General features: G+C 40.1%; 1 protein-coding gene across 6 annotated transcripts in view; it reads right to left on the reverse strand.

Annotated features, from left to right (window-relative positions):
* Window positions 1–20,729, reverse strand: part of DLGAP1 (DLG associated protein 1) — a 414,682-nt gene that overhangs the window by 54,025 nt on the left and 339,928 nt on the right. For 5 of the 6 annotated variants that reach the window (XM_027675997.1, XM_027675989.1, XM_027676007.1 and 2 more), the window contains one exon: window positions 10,409–10,549. The exons of the other annotated variant lie outside the window; for it this stretch is intronic. In XM_027675997.1, coding sequence (XP_027531798.1) covers window positions 10,409–10,549 — 141 coding nt within the window. The remainder of the gene's footprint in view (window positions 1–10,408; window positions 10,550–20,729) is intronic. 6 annotated transcript variants of the gene reach the window in all.

Raw genomic sequence — 20,729 nt, forward strand, 5'->3', positions numbered from 1 at the left:
TTCGGGTATCGCTGAAATAAATAAAAGCAAGGTTAAAAGAGAAATTAACAGCCTCATAGTCTGAACAATTCACTAAATATATTTCAGAAAAGGGAAGATTTCAAGCCCTCACACTGTCAGGCAGGGGCCTGTACCACCCCGGTATTACAGCCTCTCTTTTTTCTTTAGGTCCTGAAAGCATAAACATGGAGTAGTATTACTTTTGAGACACTCTGCCTAGCATAGTTTGTGTGGGAGTTTTCTGAAAGTTTGCCCTGATAAATGATTTACCAGGACTGCAAAAAGATCAAGAAAGCGCTGAGCTGGCCTCTCAAAACGAATTACTTTCTTCACTCACTCCTTGAAATCCTTTAAAAACTTATTGTAATGATTAATTTTCCAGAATTCTAAAACCTCTTGAAATCCTGAGCCCATGACTACCACATATCTCTCCTAGGATACAGACACATCATGGTCTTGGATTGAGTCTTGTCTGGTGCATCCACGTTTGCTCTGGGTATCCATTTGTTTTACTTGTTTCCTGAATTTTCATACAGAGTCGTTGGGGTTTTGATATTTTATAATGCTGCACATTTTACTACCAAACAAAACAAAGAGAGTGTTTTGCCCTCCTTCTTTATATTTGTTTTGTCAAAATAGTTTGTTTCAGTCATAGTAAAGACAAAATCAGACTCATGAGGAGGAAGGAGGGAAGATGCCAATAAAGCCAGAGGAGACAGATAGGGAACGCAGAAAGAAAAGACTGCACATACTCAGAGGCCTTCACGGCTTTTCTGTGACACTGGTGCCTCACTGGACCCCTGAGGAGTTTTGCGATACACATAATAAAGAAGTGGTGGTAGGAGACACATGGAGAAGCACAATTAGGACAACAATGAGAAAAAAATTTACAGGAATAATTGTGCCTCATTAGAGGTATGATAATAAACAATGATATGTATTTCTGGTGATAATGATCCTGCAGTTCACCCTCTCCACTTATTCAAATTCCCCCTACAGTGCCACTGCTGTCTAATATAGGATAGTTATGCAAAAGATGAGTTAGAAAATTGGATTCCATTATAAAAGCATCAGATATAATAAGCAAAGCTATGGAAAATAACCTGTTCTGTTTCTGCACCTGTCATTTCCAGTGGTTTCCACCACCCACCCACAGACATTAGACATTTGACAAGCATTACTAAGTCTCATATTCTCTTTATTTTACTGAAGGAGAAACTGAGGCATAGAACAACTGGCCTATCAAGCAGCTGGGCTAGGCACCAGGCCAGCCTGCAGTCACATGCTTTAACTGTTTCTGATACTTCCATATAGAATATTATTAATTACTGGTAATTTGTAGTAGGCAAACCCATGTGAAGGCGTTATTAGCAGTGTGTGAAGACGGGGAGAAGAGCTTCTGCTCCCCAGAGGAGGTCCCAAACACTCACAGTTTTAATAGCCTCTAGAAACTCACATTGGGAATAAAGATCTTTCAAAACATTGCTCCCATAGTAATCTTGATTATGGCAGATAATCAGTCAGCAAACCCAAGCTCAGGGACTGCTTACTGAGCAAAGAAAACCTCACATGCACAGCTGCAGCTGCGACTACAAGCTGGAGTGCCTCGCAGTGCTTACAAAAGCAACTAGAGAAATAGTTTCAAGACCTATAGCAGACTCTGGCAGGACAGCTTATTTACCTACCACTACTGGGCTGATCAACTCACAAAACCAGGGAGGAGAAAAGGTGCTGGTGATGCAGACACTGCCATGGGGGCAGTCAAAGGTCAGGCTTTCATCCCCTATTTAGCAGTAATTTGGTACCTAAGGGCTGCATGTGCCTTTGAAGCGCAGTGCAGCTGTTTTTAAAGGCTCCCATCAACCAGCCCATAGTGTAAGTGAGCAGAAACAGCAGTGTAATAGCAGACACAATATTCTTCTTGCAGAGTCTGCAATTCTACGACACGTTTGCTTGACTCTCCTTTCATGGCGGAAAAACCTCCCCTCAGGAACCAGTTAACAGGGACAGTGAGGAGCAGCACTAACATGGAGCAGCTTTGGAGGAAAGCAGTCATGTATTTAAAAAGGAAAAACTACCACCAAGAAGCCCACAAAAAAGCCACATTATTTATTTTTCTGGGAGGTGAGTGGGAAGACTTTCAAAGCATGGCTGTTATGCTGTTTTGGCACAAAAAGCACTTTTCCAAATTGAAATCTTCCATCAGGCTGGCTTGGAAAATGACATGTGGTTTATAACCATGGCTTGTTCCTTTAAGCTTTGCCTCCTCTTCCAGGTTAAAGTCAGCAGCTAGGAGCATCTCTTGGAGGAGAGATGTAAGGACCACAGTATCCCCAGTGTGTTTCCACTGGCTGGCCCTGGGATCTGCAGGTAGTAAACACAAGCGCTTTCCATAAAAGGACCTTGGTTGGCAGGATACTGAGGGAAAAAAAAGAGACTATTGCTGAGGTGGGTAACGAAAAGAAGTTATTTGCTGGCAGAGGGGAAAGGAACGAAGGATGCTGAAAGGGTACTGGGCAGCTGCTTTTCCGGCTGCTCTGGGAGCCAAGGGAAGAGCCTTTGATCTGCTGAGCAGTCCTGGGCTTGCTGCCAGGACCTACATCCTTTCTCCAGCACTGACAGCAGGCTTCCTCACTAGTTCCTCTCTGATTGCCGAGTCAAAAAATAAGTGACGTAACTCATACAGGGACCTCACTGAAATGTTTCTATTATCATCAGCTCTGCAGAAAACATGCTACAGATCCTCAATCTGAAATTATCTTCTCGTCCAAGGCAATTAAAAAAAAAAAAGAAAAGAAACCATGAAGTCCTCTGGATTACATCTTGCAAAGGCTCATAAAAAACCTTCTAGTATAACAGTGGATTAAGCAAACCCATTGGTTCTACAGGAGAACTACCATATCTGCATAGCGCCTTGGCCAAGCAAGCTCTTCTCCAAATGTACTCTTACCTCTTGTGACAGGGAGATTGAAATAGGAATATTATTTCCAGATCTATGCCTGAAATAATGGCATCAAGATAGCATTTACTAAAGAATGAGCTGTTTCAAAGTAATTGCCAACAATTTTTAGTATAGAGTAATCTGAAGACCAGTCTGATAGATTTGTGATGTTGCCCAAGAAAGGGGAACATGAAGGCAGCTGTGCTCCTCAGCTCTCAGACCAGAACAATCAGAGTGCAGAGAATTTCCTCCAGTACCAGCATGTCTTTAGTACTTATCAGCATAACACGTTATTGTCATCACTGAAGGTAAATTCTGCTTGAACACGACCCAGGCTTACATCTTACCCCAGAATCAGCCAGGACTTGAAAGTCTCATCACTTGAAGCACAGAAACATGCTACATTCTATTTCTAATGAAGCCAAATCACAAGTTTTTGCATGACATAACCAAAAATTCACTTTACCTTCTTTGCAGAACAACAGCTTTTGCGCTGTTGTCTCCCTTTCCTTTTGATGCTCACCATCACTACTGAGAAAACAACCTTGCAAGACACTAGAAGTACTGCCTCAGGAGGTGCCATAAAGCTGATGCAACCAAGCACTTCTGTTGTGTCAATAATGCTTCCATCTTGCTCTCAGGTACTTGCTGCTCTGTATTAATGTTACTTGCATGGCATTAGCAGCTTCTCTCGGGGGGGTCACCTGCAAGATGCATTGGGTGGCCCTGTATTAGTTCTCTTTACGAGGTCACAGCTTAACTCTGTGGGATGCAATAACAATTGCACCAGGTGTGCTGTTTTCATGATGTTCAGCTCTGCTGAGCTCAGCTGGAGCCTTGATATTTAAGTCAGATTCTGTCTCCAGCCATTATTATATTGACTTCAACTTCACAGAATTATAGAATAACAGGTCGGAAGGACCTCAAGGATCATCTGGTCCAAACTTTGTTGGCAAAAGCAGAGTCTAGACAGGATGGCCCAGCACACTGACCAGCTGAATCTTAGAAGTGTTCAATGTTAGGGAATTCACCACTTCCCTGGGGAGATTATTTTCATTGTGATAAATTTTCCTATAGTCTAATCAGAATCCACCCTGGTGTAACTTGGACTCATTACTCCTCAGCTTTTCCATGCGACTACTTGTAAAAAGGGAGTCTCTATCTTCTTTGTATCCACCCTTTAAATAGTGGAACATACTGATAAGGTCTTCCCTAAACTTTCTTTTCTCGAGGCCAAACACACCCAGTTCTTTCCTCATATGGCAGGCTTTCCACTCCTTTAATCATCCTTGTTTCCCCTCTCTGGGCACTTTCCAGCTTGTTCACATCTTTTTCCTCCACAGAAGCTTCCCATGGGCACCACTGCCCCTCACTCTCCCCTCCTGCTCCCCACCTGAGCTTTGCATGAACTGAAGTTTGCTCTTCTGAAGTCTAAACCCTATGTTTTAGTACTAACCTTCAGCATGCCCAGCCAAATCCCAAACTCCACAATATTGTGATCATTGTAGCCAAGAGTATCACTAACCAAGATATTTCAAAGCAGGTTTTCTCTGTTTGTGAGTAGGAAGTCCAGCAGTGCCTCATTCCTGGTTGGCACATCTAACATCTGTGTGAGGAAGTAGGCCTCCTAGGCATTCCAGGAGCTTGATGGATGACATGTGAGCTGCTCTGCTGTTCTTCCAACAAATGTCTGGACAGTTGAAGTCACAAGAAACAGGTTCTGTTAACCTTCCAAAGCTCGCTTAAGTGACCCAAATACTGCTTTGTTGGTCTTGGTTTGGAGGTCAGTAGCAGTTGCCTACCGAAAGATCCCCATTGGAGATGACCTCTCGGATCTTGACCCAGAGACATGCTATAGGGCTTCCACAATTGCCATAGTTGACTTCTATACATTTAAGATTCTCCTTAACACAGAACGTGACTCCTCCTCTTTTGCCCCATCTGTCTTTTTGAAACAGCCTGTAGCCATCCATCTCAATCCTCCAGTCATGTGAGTTGTCCCACCATTTTTCAGTTATTCTAGGCATAACTTTGCTCTTGATGAAACCCTTAGTCCCTGAGGCAACTTGGGGCACCAGTTTCAATCTGTGATGCTGCCTGCTGCTGTTCGTGTGGACAGAAGTTGCAAAGATTTTGTGTTCTTTTCTCCTCCTAGCTGCTGAGTTTTACTGAACCTATCAGACATTGCTACACACGAGAAGACATTTTAAATAGAAACTTATTTATGAAGCTGGGTGTATTAAGAAAAGAACAAACCATAGAATATGAGTAACAAGTTTTCAAATCACTGGCTAAATTCTGCCTTCTAGCACACACAATGAACTTTTATAGAGTTCTTTTTGAATCTGTATACCTGAAACCTGATTTTTTTTCACTTGAGATGCTGTCTCAATTGTGTGTGATTACTTGAAAATAAGGCAACACAAATCCATGGAACTCCTACCTGGAGTAAACCCATGCCAACAATTAGGATTTCTGTTAATTTTAAAGAAGCTGTTTTGCTCACTGGAAGAGCAATCAAACCTCCACTTCATTAGAGCTGTCTCAGAAAGTGGCTGAGGCAGGCTGCACAAGACAAGAACAAAACAAGGAATGTTCTCTCATCCAGTCACTCTCCCAGCTCCAGTGACTTGCAGTACAGCACTTTCCTTAGTCTGACGTGGTATCCTTTGCAATCCCTTAGTGGATTTTAATTTATTTTTATAATTGCTTCTTGAACTCATATAGTGACAACAAAACATCTAAATGGTTTTGCACATTTCATAAAAACAGTGAATTTTCTTCCCTAGCCTTGTGCAATTCAATTTCAGAATTTTTTGCACACTTAAACCCACACTTTAAAATAACATGTCTGATAAATGGAAAAGAGAAACATTGATTGGGAAAGAAATTATGTTATCCATCTTTCAACTGCACATTGCAAAAGATAGAAATTTCTTAAGAAGGACAACTTTGAAAAAGTTGACACTTTAAGATAACTGAATGATGAAATTTTCTGTGTAAAAACTGAAGCTTTATTTTTAATTTGTTGTCAGTAATAAATACACACTTGTAGAGATGTTAGTAGCTGAGTTTACAGGAACTTAACACTGATATAACTAGAGATAACTCTGGAAATATACAACAGCAAAGCCATCTTCACTCTATGCCCAGAGCTGCATAGGAACAAGTCAGCTGAAGGAGTTGTCAGAATTATCAAGTGGCAAGGTATTAAAAAGCTGAAATTTAGCCCAAATAGATGACACAAAAAAACATTTTGTCATGCCAGATTTTGCCTGCCATTGGCTTCTTGAAGGTTAAGCTGCATGATGGCTTTACTTTTCTATGGCTGGGAAGCAGGTGTCCATAGCCTCCAATAGCCCTTGTCACTCACATTCTTGATGTGGCATCAGCAAGAACCCTTAGCACCTTCCTTCTGGAATTCAGGGCCAAACAGCCCAAGTCTGGAGATCAGGAGGGAGATCTAATGCCAATAATTCTTCATCTAGTAGCTCTTTCTATCCTTTTCCCATGCCTGTGACTCTGGTAAATGATTCATTCATTTAAAGGGCATCACATACTTAGAGAGCTTCCTAAATTGGTACCATCCAGATCCTACTTAGCAAAGCAGGCTCCTGGGACACAGAGCTGGAACTTAGCCTGCTGAAAAACCAGCTTAGGCTATATGCTTTTGCAATCTGGTGGTAATAAAAACCAGCAGTAAATCTCCTAAACCTCTTCTTCAGCCCGTTGACAGTTCTATGTGTCTAGTATGTAACTGGCATCAGACAAAGGGAGGAAAGCCTATAGAGTCAGAAATAGAAAACACTCACTAAACCAGATGCATTGCAGCGATCATAGTTTCCACTTATTTTTGCACATCTTTGATAATTGCCAGTCTGAAATGGGACCAGTTGACTGGCTGCAATATATAACAAATATGTTCATGTTTATATATGACCCTAGTTTCCTTCCCCACATGTACACGTTTGAAAATCCTCATGTTTTGCAGCCTCAACCAAACATCTGCAATCATTTATGGAATAGAACAGTCTTCCATCTCAGCCTAGGTTTTGCAGTGCACACTACAACTGATGTAATTTTTGTATCTTGGATTTTCAAAAGAAACAGATATGTTTCCAGGCAAACCACATCACAGAACATGCCACGGTTATCAGTTCAAAGAGTCTCACTGGCTCAGCAGCTAGTGCTGTGTTTCATTTAGTCTTCCTGAGGTCAGGCAGGGAAATACACACCAGGAATACACATCTGTGCGTATACAAACAGCTTCAGTCTTTAGTCGTTCTCTCCTCGACTGCCCCCTGAAATAATCCTCTGCAAAGCACAAGAACTGTCAAGTACAGGCTTGGACAAGGGTAGACTTTAATACGAATCATGCAACATTATGGAGTGTGTGTGTTTTGTGTGTCGTTTTAGGGATGCAGGAAAACAGACTGATTGGAATGTAGATTGTTACTGCAGTGTCCCATCACATTACTATGAAAAGGTCCGTTAAACTTATACACAAAAGTGTATTCTGCTTACCTTTTGTCTTTCCTCTAAGCCATACCAGAGCTAGAGTGAGAAATATACTTCTTAAGGATCCCAGAGAGCGGAAGTAAGACTGGATTCAGGATGGACTACTTAAACTTTTCCTTCTCCAATCTAGCAAAAGAAGCTAGACATAGTTTGGGTTCCCAAAGGACATAGCATGGATTCAGGCTCCCATGAGTGACAGTGATTAGACTGGACACAGCAGAGGCAAACCAGAACTGCCTCTGGGGCTGCTCCTGGCTAACTTGAACATGGTTTCAGTTACTAACTTCGTGCTGATGCCTATGAAACTTTTCTGAAGAAAATGGAGCTGTACAAATGAAACTAAGGTGTTGTAGTAAAGGGGATGAGAGCATAACAGCTCAGCATTGGTAGGCATCGATTAAACACTTTGCTGACTAATTCTGACAGGCTACCAGGGATAAAATTCCATCAGGTTTTGAAGGTATCCAGTAAACTTTCTAAAGAAATATCCTTTACTGATTTTAGAGGAATAAACAGTTCAGGGGACTTAAAGGAGTGCTGAGTTTTTTAATACATAAATCTTTTGGATTTAGCCTGGTAAATGGGTTCGAATGTAGTTGAGATACAGAAAATATGCTGTAGTGGACGTATTTCAGATGAGGTGGAAGGGCTTCAGTTTCAGAGGACTGCAAACATCAAATGAAATGTCCTAATACCTCAGTGTAGCAACTTAAGATAGAAATGAAGAAAATCCAAAAGATGGCTGTAAGAGTGACTCAGAAGTTTCACCCTTGAAAATCAGTTCCTGTGTTGTCACCGGGACTACTATCCAGTGCTTCTCTTCTCTGTTTGTGGTCTGACACATGGAGGCACACACTGCTGTGAATAAGATTGATTTTATCCTGGGTTATGTGCCCTTATGAAAGGGCTCCAGAAGGTGGATGTTGTTCAAAGCAGGCATTCAAAAGCACAGGTTTTTAAAAACGTGTTTTTAAAGGAGACCTATACGAGCTTTGCAAGCCATATTTTCTCAAGGGCAAGTTGACCTTTCTTTTTTTTTTTCCATGTTCTTATCCCTGAGGTGTGGGATTTCTTTTCACAGACAGATCCTGAAAGTTCCTTGTGAGAAATGACTCTTCATGCTATAAATGCCTCCTCTGCTGTGTGTACACCTTGCCTGGCAGAGCCTTTTGAGCTTTAAAGTAACATCACAATGATTAGTTTTGAATGCAAGTCATGTTTGGCTTTTCAAAATTTAATTTCTTGCAGTGCTCTAGGTTTACACAAATATGATAGCACCAATGTTTTAGGGGACTTGTTCCTTCCACAGGCATGTTTATCTGATGAATACATTTAACATTCATAAGCATGTGACATTCCTTCACTTCTGCCTTGTTCCAGCAATATGGTACTGATATTCCTTTTGGACTTGAGATGTGAGTCAATTTTGGATTAGATGGCTGCTATTGCCAGGAAAGGACTGTGGTGATGGAGTAAGCATCAATCTTTGAAATTTTGCTAACAAAGAATAAAGGGAATCTGATGTTCTTCAACTCTGGAAGCATCAAAGAGACAACGATTTCTGTCTTGCAAATCTAAGCTGCTATCAGCACATACTTTATTCCCATCTGCCCCCAGCATCTTGCCCTGAGGTTTTCTTTGCTATATCTAGTTTTGATGTACCTGTGTGAGTGTCTGTTGTTTCTGTCTCATGCTGATAGGTACAGCTCAACAAATTGATGCCCCAGCTCCTGTGTTTGCTATTGCACTTTGGTCTTAAAAGATATTCACCGTGTTTTTAAGTTTTGGGTGATAACAACATACATATTGCTTCAGGTTTATAAAACAGTTTGTTTTGGATATCTGTACTCAAAGAAGGACTGTTGGTACAGCCACAAACTCCGGTGCAGCTTCTCTCCATTCCCCAGCAAGACAATATTCTCCAGGCCAAACATCAGGTTTCATCATAAAAGTTACTATAGAAAAAATGGTATTGCCCTTCACCTCAGTGCTACAATGCTGTTGCAGAAGAAACAGATGCACTACTAAGGAGTTGTGGGCAAGTCACATAGAAATGTTTTAGCCTCACATAGAAGTGACACAAGGACATGTTTAAAAGTCTGCAATGGAAATGTCCCCATTGAATGGCTGTTCACAAAGGATCACTTTAGCTCCTTTCAGAGCATGTATTAGGGACAAGGTTTGATGGTAGCTGTCTTCAGTGCCAGCATTGATGCAGATAACCTGTACTAAAACACACCAGTTGGATGGTGCTGTCAACCAGATCAGGTACATGATACGTATCCATCCCTTTACATGCAGTTCCCCCTCCCCTTTCACTATTTTTACTTTTCTTATTATTTTTTTTTAAAGAGATATTCACAGCACAGGTCCAGAAAATAGCTGTATTAGCAGAGTTGCAGGGAGAAAGAAACCGAAATAGGAACAGAGATACAATATGACAATATCACTTCTGAAGACAGCATGCTATCACTACTGTCTAACTTCAGGTGTGCAGAGAGCTCCTGTCTTTATATTGACTATGAGAGCTCCCCAAGGAGTTTTATTTTCCAAAGCTGAAGTTGGTCATATATATAACCTTTATTTCTCTCCATACTGTAGGAAGTATCAAATTTATACACTTATTCTTACCTTCAAAATGAGGAGAAATGTATTACTTTGCAACCAAGGAATCACAGCTGAAGTCACAGAGATACTGATATTTAAACGATTTGCAAAACTAAACCTACTTAAGCATCTGGTCTGCATAGAGTTTCTGTGAATTTCACCTGTCTGCATCATCAAACATCTAAACACACTTCTCCTCCTCTACATTCACATTGGTGCAATTGAGACGAGTTTGATTCTAGTTCTCTCAGGGTTCTTTTTTACTTATTGGAAGAAAAAGGTTTACTGCCTGGATAATTCATGTATGGTTCTGTTTTAATGAATCAACAATTAAACACCCACCTCTAATAACGCCCAGATCTTTTAAAAGATCTTGACAATGCAAGTCATCCACCCGGATGTATGAAGCGTCTTCTATGTTCGCCACTGTAACAATGCCAAGATCCTCTTTTTGTGCTGGTGAGCTCTGTAAAGCTGACACACCTAAGAAGAGAATAGGCTGATCTCCATTAGATCTTACACACCCGCAATAAAACTGTTAAGAAAAATAGTTTTGTTGCAGATCCTTTGCTTGGCAACACTGTGAAAGCCAGGGGTATGCGATTTAACATCAGGCTCAGCCAGGATTTACTTCGATATTCATCAATGAAAGGGTGATTTTTACAGAATACCCTTTTGAGAATAGAAAAGAACTTTGAAGTCTTCTGCTGAAAAGGCAGCTGAGTTGTGTAATGAGCTGATCTTTGCTTATATTCCACAGGTGGCACTCACTGTAATGGCTGTGGAAATTTAAGCACCATGTCAATGATAGAAACTAAAAGCAATCAGTGCAGAAGCATTAATTACAATTAAAAGCAGAGAGTGACTCTTCACTTTAGTTCATTGTCTTGGAAGTTCATCAGTGAACTGGAGAAGCTTTCCACCTGCCCCAGCATTGTGTGAAGTGTAATGGAATTGGGTCGTTTTGTTCATTGAAATGATTTTCTAAAAGACACTGGCATAGATTCACCTTGGGGCTGATGGTGTTTTTTCTTTCAATCAGTTACTGCAAACTGAGCAGTTGCAAGAGCCTCTGTATGGAGAGCCCAGGGGATGCACTTTTCCTGGTCATGGCCAGCTGAAACTCATGGGCAGAAGCACAGATTTTTAGGAGGTGTAAAATGCAGGTATAGCTGCTGAAAGGACAGCCTATTTCCAGGGGGTAGATAACCCACTCGCTTCTTTCCTATCTGATTTGCTTCCATGGAAGACCAGGGCATCTGGTTTCATCTTGGTCACTTTGCAGCATGCAGGACTCTAAGGAACCAGGATTCTGAGGGTCCAAGGACTTCATCAGTTAAGACAAAGACACTCTGACAGAGGAAGGGCATGCATGGATGGACCAGGAGAAGAGACCGCTTTAAAAAACAGGTGAAAAGGTTACTTCTTATTGCCTGCTCATCTGTCTCTGAACACTGAACTGAAAGCCTCTAGTACTGTGAAGAAATGTAAAAAAGTTACTGCAGGGTAAGTGGGTGTTACATAGCTGGCACAAAGAATCAGTACATTGGAATCAGCACTGTAAATTGGTGAAGAACACAAACTCTTTCAAACATCACTAGAATGTGTGGTTTCACCATTTACATTTTGTATAGTCATGTCACCTGAACATTTTTCTTTGGCTAGAAACTTCACCCACACACTATTAACAAACACTGTGGCCTGAGGCTTTCCTTTCCTAACTCTCCAGTAGAACAATTACTCCCTCTGGTGTTTGCCTGCTATTCTTACTGCCTCGGCCATGGCTCTGGGAAACCTTGCCGGATGATGTATGTACAATAAACTCTCCTTCGTCGATGGCATTTTACACTTTGGGCAGAAAGGTCAGTTTGTGCCCATTGGGCCGGCCCCAGGGGTGCTCAGGTTTGCAGGGAACATTACTGCATCAGGAAAAGTGGAAAGCCGAACTCCACTGCTGCTGAGTGGCAGCTCATGCTGCCAAAGACTCATTTATGTGCTCCCTGCATTCATTTAATTACAAGAACAGTAGGCTTACTGCAATGTGTCTTGATGCTTTATTTGATGAATGCTGGAACTTACCAACTCAGTCCCGAGGGGGTCAGGATACGCATAGGGGTACATCAAGTGGCTGGATGTTAGTTCAGAGTTAATGAATTGCTGTGCTCTGCTCTTGGGACAGACAATGTGGAATTCTTATGCAGTGGCAAACTTATTTACAGGAATGCTGTAACAGATTCGAGGCTCAAATCTGACCTACAAGTGAGCTTCAAGCTACATGGAAGCAAACCGAGATGCAAGAGAATTAAGCTCATGCCCTTCAGGCTAGACCTTACCTATATGTTGCCATAGTAATGCTGATTGTCAATTTTCTTAACTTAAAATTCACAAGAAAATTTAAACTTTTAATGTTAAATATATATTGAACAATAATTTTTAAGTACATACTCAATCATTTTCTTTTTCAGATTTCAGCTGTAATTAGATGATGAAAACAAATCTGCAAGACAAGATGAAGGGAACTAAATGTTTGAGTTATGCATTTTGTCAAAAACAAGAGGCTATTTTGACGGGCTATTTAACAGAAATTCCTTCCTGTGATCATTCAACTGGGTGCTCACTCCAAACAGCCCACAGGCTTTTTATATTTGACCTAAATGTCTGGATTTTTTTTCTTTTCTTCAGCATATCACAGAACAGGAATCTGTAAGCTGATTATTGTTGCTTAATTCACTTCTGAATGGAAACATCTTCACATATTTCAAACACTGCCATATAGAGCTGAAATCAGAAAAGCTAAAAGAGGTTGAAAGCTTATTCTAAATCCTGACTGCCTTGCTCCCTGGCCAACGCCAGAGAAAGTGTGTAACCATACTACACCTTTGATGTAAAACAACCTTTTTTTAATGTGCTGTAATCTCTTATTCCTTTTGTTTCTCAAATAATAATCCTCTTGCACATGGTAATCCTCAAAATCACATATGCTCTTTAAAGCTTTTCTTTTGGAAAGTATTCATATCCATTTTCTGGCCACTGGCAACTAAATATTACAGAAAATCTGATTCTTCTGACTTTGACCAAGACAGTTTGAATTTTTTGTATTTCATATTTGCTGCTTGGCTGGAACTGGGTCAACAAAATGAGTAAACAGTTTTTAATTGTCCAACAGAGCCATAATGTGAGGACTGTTTGTTTGGCCAAGGCAGAGGCACAACATGGCTGTGAGACTTAACAGGAAACAAGTAAAATGACATTTTCTCTTTGTGTTGTAAAACAAAGAATGAGATTTAATTGTCTAGAATGATTTAAAAATATGTTCTCCTGGACTACTAAAACAAGCCAGTAAAAGAAAAATTCTCACCTCCTCAGCAGTAAAAATCAGTCCCCCTAGCACTGTCTTCTGGACATTTACAAGCATGCTACTGGCTACACAAAGTTTCATTATTGCAAGGTTAAATGTTTTTAGATATTACTACCTTAAATCAGCAGTAGAGGTCTAGACTAGGATTACTTAATCAGATCAGCATGTTGATTTAAATGATCTAATCATGACAAAAGGTGATGACTATCACGGAGTCTCATCTGGTCAAATGTAAGATCCTAAATGACATAAACTGCATTAATTGTGGGACATGATGAATATTAGCCTTAGAGTTCAAAAAGAGAGATCTTTTAAAAGATCTTAAAAGACCTTTTTATTTGTTGGCAAACATGCACATTGCCATAAGGAATTTGTAGCAAGCTAGGAGAAGTGCTGAGGTACAGCTTCCAATGATACAACAGCACAACCTGCTGATCAGACCACCTCATCTTGTCTGTCCAAGCCCAGCCAGTTTGCCTCACTTGCTCCCGAAAGACCAAGCACAGAAATTTCTGCAGGTTTGCTTTTTACAGAGGGTAGGGTCTGCTATTCTGTCAGCAGGGCAGATCCTGGTTGTACTGCTGAATATCTAGGGGCATTTTATTTTTCGCCCTTGTTGGGAGGTGCTTCCCCTCATCCTTTGGCCTGGGCATCACCTCACCATAATCCCTCTGAATTGATCTGTCTTACACAGGCATGTTATCCTCTCCCCTCCTGGGCCAGCAGAGCAGGCAGAGCGAGAATCAGCTGTGGGCTCTGGGTCAGCTGCTGACTCACAGCAGCTGCCCTGGGGATGATGGATATAGACTTGAGCTAAACAGCACAGCTCTCTGGCATCCTGAGTTAACGTTTCACTGTGTTTGTCATTTGATCTTGTGACTACAAGAGGCTTAAAGTTTCTCCTGAAGTTCTGTGAAATGCTCATTCTTGTACAAAATCAAGATCACTTTGTACTTCCTTCATTCAGATTGTAACCTATACCTCATGAGTCACAAACCAGAACACAAACTCCCCGATTTTGAGAGTCTGAGGAAAGGGATGTTGATGGTCTCTCAGCCTAAGCAGATTTGAACCTTGTTGGAGGTTTAGGGATCCCCCAAAACTTGGAGGTCCCTCTTGGCAGTGAATTGTGGTAGCAAATATGTCGTAGTTCAAAGACTTCTATCCAGGCTTAACAACAACAATAAATAGTGCCAATAAACGCTCCAAGTTGAAGTGGGCTCCATGTGGGAATCAGGCAGTACTATTTCTAAAAGAAAGGCAGGAAATTAGGGTCTCTTATGCCATTTCAAATATTTACAGTAAATCAGCAAAATTAAAGGTTGTAGCAGATAGAAACTCTACTCTGACTGAGAAATTCACTGTACTCCAAGCAAACTAGCCAAATATTAATTTCCTTACAGCTGTTTTCACCATTTATTTCCTTGATTTCCCAAAACGATGTCAGCTGAATTTTCTCATGAGTGCAAACATTTGTGTTGCAAAAAATAAGAAACTCAAGGATTTAATCCATTTTTAGGAAATCAAGTTAACTTGTCAACTATAAGTGTTAATCTTCCCATCTCACATGAAAGTCCAGAAACTTCAGATAGATATAAACACTTGGGTAACTTAACTGTTTGCAGTTAAGATTTAGATTCTAAACACTGAAGGTATACACCTGTCAAAAGGAACCAGGTTTAATTTGATAAGCAGAAAAAAAGAGATGTAAAACACCAAAGTCAAAAACAAGATCCCTAGAAGGACGTAAAATAAAATTTTTCACACATATGCATCAATGTATATAAAAAATAAATAACCTCATCTCCTTCATTCGTCTCTCTAAGGAAGATTAGAAGTCCAGCTGTCACAGGGAGCATCCTTGCTTTCTTTAGTTCTCATCTAGGTGATGACAAGTAACTCTAGTCTGCCAAAGCTTAATAAAGTAATCACTTTCCCAATCTTTGTTAGCAGTATATTGATTAGACAAATGCAACTTTTAAATTTTGAAATATGTTGCCTGGCTCAGTTTCTGAACTTTTAAAATCAGTATTTTCACTTCTAATTCACTGCTTCTATGTTGATTGTGAAACAGTTCATTGAGGTAATTAAATATATATATATATATATCTCACTACATTTTTTCTTTAATCTTAATTCTGAATTGAAATGAGATTAAATGAACAGCAACTAAAACAGAAGAAAATGTAAAACCATTGCATGTATGAGGACAAGAGTAAAACCATTGCATGTATGAGGACAGGAAAACGTTAGTATTCAGATGGGAATAAGACTGGAATCAAGAGGTCCAGATTAAAATTCAAACTGTAATTCCCTTTTTATTTTGGTTTTCCCTCTGAAAATGTTTATGCAGAAATTTTTGAAAGTTAATCTTATTACAAGTACAACTATCTTTTGATGCGTGTACGAGTAGAGTCTAGGATTTTCATTTTACAGAAGAGTGGTTGTATAGACAAAGAACAGGAGTAGGGAACAAGTAAAATTTTGTAGATAAGTAGATTCTAAATCACCTAATGATACATGAAAAAAGAAACTACAAACCCCTATTTAATTACCTATCTGTATTAAAAAAAAAATTAACCCTTCCACCTGGAGAATTCATGAAGGACATAAATGGCATAATAGTGTAACTAATCACAGAAGAAGAAAAAAATCTCCTTAAAATATTAAAATTCATGTGGGCAGAAGTCATCAATCAGAGTTTAAGATAGCACATGACAAGTATAATCGGCTTATTATTTTTCCAGGCAGTCAGTAGAACAAGATGAATGACAAACCTTACAAGTTACAGCAATTTATCAGTTGCTTGTAAACTAATTTAGCTATATTGCTTTATAAAGTGTCTTGCTATACATCAGGCAATGGTCTGACTCCCTTTTTTGCATCATGGACATCATCTGTTTACCTCTCCTCTGCAGTGGATTTTCAGGATTCACTCCATTGACAGACATGGGAGCGAAAATGCTTTGAAAAATTTGTCCTCTTAACTTTTTTACTCCTAATCTCAGCAAAATTTCACACCTGTTTATCATTCAAAACAATGTTACTTAGTGGACATAAGCATGTTTCCTTGCAGAAGAGCCAGTCAAAATTAATCCTACATTTGCATTTACGGCTGAAACACAGAAATTCCAACTCACTTCACATTCTAGGCACTTGTAAATCAATATGAAGGCTCCATCACATGAACTCCAATGTGATTTTTGTTCTAATTACATTTGTTTGGGTTGCAGTTATTTTTTCAAAAATAAACTCAAGGTCATCTTATATTCTGTTCTAAAAAAAAACATAAGAAGCAATTAAGTGAATCAGGGATATAACATGGATAACCTTTGGCAAGGTGTATGAACGTAGCTATTTGCTATGGAGAAGTGTCAACTCCTTTTATAATCTGTATATTATGATCTGTATGTTATGTAACAAAAGGATAAGACTAAAATGACAGAATTTTAAAAGTGACTCTAAAACGACTAGATTTTGCATGCTGACACACCTGTGTGGTACCTTTCTGTCTGACTGATTAAAATGTGGAATAATTTTAAAATGAACCAACATGACATCAAAACTATGATACCATAAGTGTGCTTTGTTTTTCTGCAGAAACGGAATCCATTATTAATTGCATTCACAGTTAATATGACAGTAATCTGAAGAAAAACAGTTTAATGACAGGCATTGGTCTAGATATTCAATTTCCACAGAAAAACAAGGAAGAACTTATGATAACATTTGACTGTCATAAAATCAAAGAATCATGGAATCATTTAGAATGGAAACCCCTCATAATATTATTGAGTCCAACTGTTAACCTAGCACTGCCAAGCCCATCACTAAACCATGTCCCCAGGTGTCACATCTACACAGCTTTTAAATACCTTCAGGGAGGATGACTCAACCACTTCCCTGGGTAGCCTCTTCCAATGCCTTGCCACTCTTCACTCTTTCAGTGAAGAAATTTTTCCTAATATCCAATCTAAACCTCTGCCAGTGCCATTTGAGGCCATTTCCTCTTGATCTGTTGCTTGTTACTTAGGAGAAGAGTGCAACATCAACCTCACTACAATCTCCTTTCAGCCTTCCTACAACACACTCCCGCCCAATTTGGTGTTTTCTCCAAACTGGCTGAGGGTGCACCCAATCCCCTTATTCAGATCACTGACGAAGATACTAAATGGTGCTGGCCCCAGTACTGAGCCCTGGAGACACCACCAGTGGCCAGATGCCAGCTGGATGTAATTTCATTCACCACCACTCCTTGGGCCTGGCCATCCAGTCAGTTTTTTACCCAGTGAAGAGTGCAGCCAGTCAAGCCGTGGGCAGTCGGTTTCTTCAGGAGAATGCAGTGGGAAATGGTGTCATAGGCTTTACTAAAGCCCAGGTAGACAGTATCTACAGCCTTTCTCTCATCCACTATGCAGGTCACCTTGTTATAAAAAGAGATCAGGTTGGTCAAGCGGGACTTGCCTTTCTGAAACCCATGATGGCTGGGCTGATTACTTGGTTGTTCTGTACATGTTGCATGATGGCACTCAAGATAATCTGCTCCATGACCTTTGCCTGCACTGAGATCATGCTGATAGGCCTGTAGTTCCTTGGATCCTCCTTCTGGCCCTTCTTGTAGATGGGTGTCACACTGGCTCACCTCCAGTCAACTGGGACCTTCCTGGTCATCCAGGACTGCTGGTAAATGATGCAAAGGGGCTCAGTGAGCACTTCTGCTAGCTCCCTCAGTACCCTTGGGTTGATCTCATCCAGACCCATAGACTTGTGTGTGTTTAAGTGGTGTAGCAGGTCGATGACCATTTCCCCTTGGATTATGGGAGTTTCAGTCTGCTCCCTGTCCCTGTCTTCCAGCTCAGGGGGCTGTGTACCTGAAGAACAACTGGTCTTGCTGTTCAAGACTAAGGCAAAGAAGGCATTAAGTGCATTGGTCTTTTTCTCATCCATGAAGATATCATCTCTTCTCATTTCAAAGTAGCGTTAAAACCTTCAGTTAAGAGATGCAGTCTATCAGTATGTCAAATCCCAAGCTTTTAACACCAAATACATGACTAGTGTTGTCAGCTCTGTCAAAATTCCACAACTTCAGCAGATACTAAATGCAGTAGCACTGACTTGATTGTTGGCAGCTCGTCGGCTCTAGTGGGGCTCACCACAGGACCGGGTCAGGATGCCTCTCTGGGAGGGTTCCAAGGCTCCCTATCTCCCTCTGCTCCCAGCAGTCCATCAGGGTGACCTTGTGGGCTTTTACCTTCTCTAAGACACTCTGGGTGAGCCTGAGTACAGGGCAAGCTTTCTTGATGATGGACAGACAGTGAAGGAATTTAACAGGTGGCTGGTGGTTTGACTTTCTGTTTAATTGACCATCTTAATTCTACTGAGATCAAATTATATTGTTTACAGTGTGTTATGAAAGACTACTTTGGAATGGCTATTTTTCATTATTACTGAAATCAAGGAACTGAATGCAAAGGGCAGCTGCGTGGGAAACATATTTTGTAGCTAACATCATATTGTATTACACTATATTACCGAGAGTCATACAATGAATGTCAGAGGGTGTATGTTTTCGCTGGCTCAAGTCTTTTGAAGCTACATCTTTCCCAAATAAAGATATATTACAAGAACAACTAAAAAAAATGTAGAGTTTCAGTTTTCAAAGAATTTCTTGTACAGTTGCTATGTGCCCAACTCTTTGTGGCTCAAGCTTTGAAATCATAAAACCAAATAGATATATATATATATGACTTATGAAAGCTTTTCATGCCAGAAATTGATAATTTCAACTTTGATACATCGGGTCCTTACAGGGTTTGAAAGAAGCAGCTGCACAGAACAATTAGGCAGCTGGAGATCAACCCTCTGCAGTGATATAAAGCTCCAGTTTCTGAGCCTGCAGGGATATGCGATATCAGATTTTAAGTAGTGACGTCTTAACATGCAGAAGAGCTGTCACTGCTGTTTTCAGTTTCAAGAAGGGAAATTATTTCTGGGGGTAAAGCCAAATTTAAGAAGGACATATTTTGGCAGTGTACTAAGGCTAAATCTGGAAACTCTTTGAAATGGCAAACATGTTTGAAACAGCAAAGTTTAAGTCTTCCTTTTACTCATTACTTATTATTACGTTTACCTTTTCCAAAATACTCAGTTTTTAAGCTTGTTTAAAATGTGTTTCAGTGCATTTGTGTGCAATAAGACTTACAATCCAAAGGACAAAATGGTAACAGCCTGTGGGATCAACTTTGTTCCAGCCTTTTTCAGTTTCTGCAAATTTTTTTTATGACAGCTTTTTTATATTTGTGATTCTATTAAGACGATTGATTAAATCTGTAGACCTTTAAATACTGCATGGAAAGCATATAAAAATGCTCTGCATGTACCAACATTTAATACTGCAAAAACTGGGGGGAGTGCTCTGAGAGGTAGTCAGGTACTGCAGGATCCCCAACAGCGCTTAGCTGCATTTGCATCTTCTGCCTATAAAAGAACTCCATATGACAGTTGAAATGACTTAGAGTCTCATTATTAACACAAATGGTTATAATAGCCATATACAGGAGATATCAGGGGAAAACATGCACACAGAGGCATAAGCTACAATTTTGGCTAAATTGACATTGAGGAGAAATCAGATGACAGAAGATTAGTTATAAAGTGTATATTATATATTATATATTTTTCTGTATAATCAATGTAGCCATATATCTGAACCTAATGCATAAGCCTTCCTTGAGGATACTCTCAATAACTGACCTATACATAAATTGTAAAAAAAATCACAGCCCTTATAAGCCTTAAATTAGCCCAACTGACTATTTCTTCACAAAATGGCTACTAATTAAGTACCCAGAAAAAACAGTGCTTATCTGATCAGCAACTCTGCCATACATTGGGTTTTCCTTCCTGTTCAACGTGCAGTCCCATGACAGATCTACTGAACCCAGCTCACACTATACCCAAAAGACAGAATTTCTATTTACCTGGGTGACAAACATTTTCTTTCAGAAAAAAAAAAGTATTTTAAAATCACACTTCTGAGGAAAAATTAGTTTAATTACTCCCATTGCAGAGGTGGGGAAATGAGAAGCAGAACAGTTAGATTTAAGATTACCTACAGTTCTGAGAGCCCAATCTGAGATGTTGCCCAATTTTCCAGATTACATCACCTCCTACATGCACAGGAGAGCTACCTATGACTTCAGTTCCGCCTTGCCACTTAACCAACCAAGCTGGCATCTCCAAACAGAGACCTATGCAACAAGTTCAAAGCAAGCAGACATATCACTTCCAATGGCAGGAGGGTTG

The sequence above is a fragment of the Neopelma chrysocephalum genome, unplaced genomic scaffold (genome assembly GCF_003984885.1).
Source record: "Neopelma chrysocephalum unplaced genomic scaffold, ASM398488v2 Primary Assembly neopelma1_22, whole genome shotgun sequence".
NCBI lineage: Eukaryota > Metazoa > Chordata > Aves > Passeriformes > Pipridae > Neopelma > Neopelma chrysocephalum.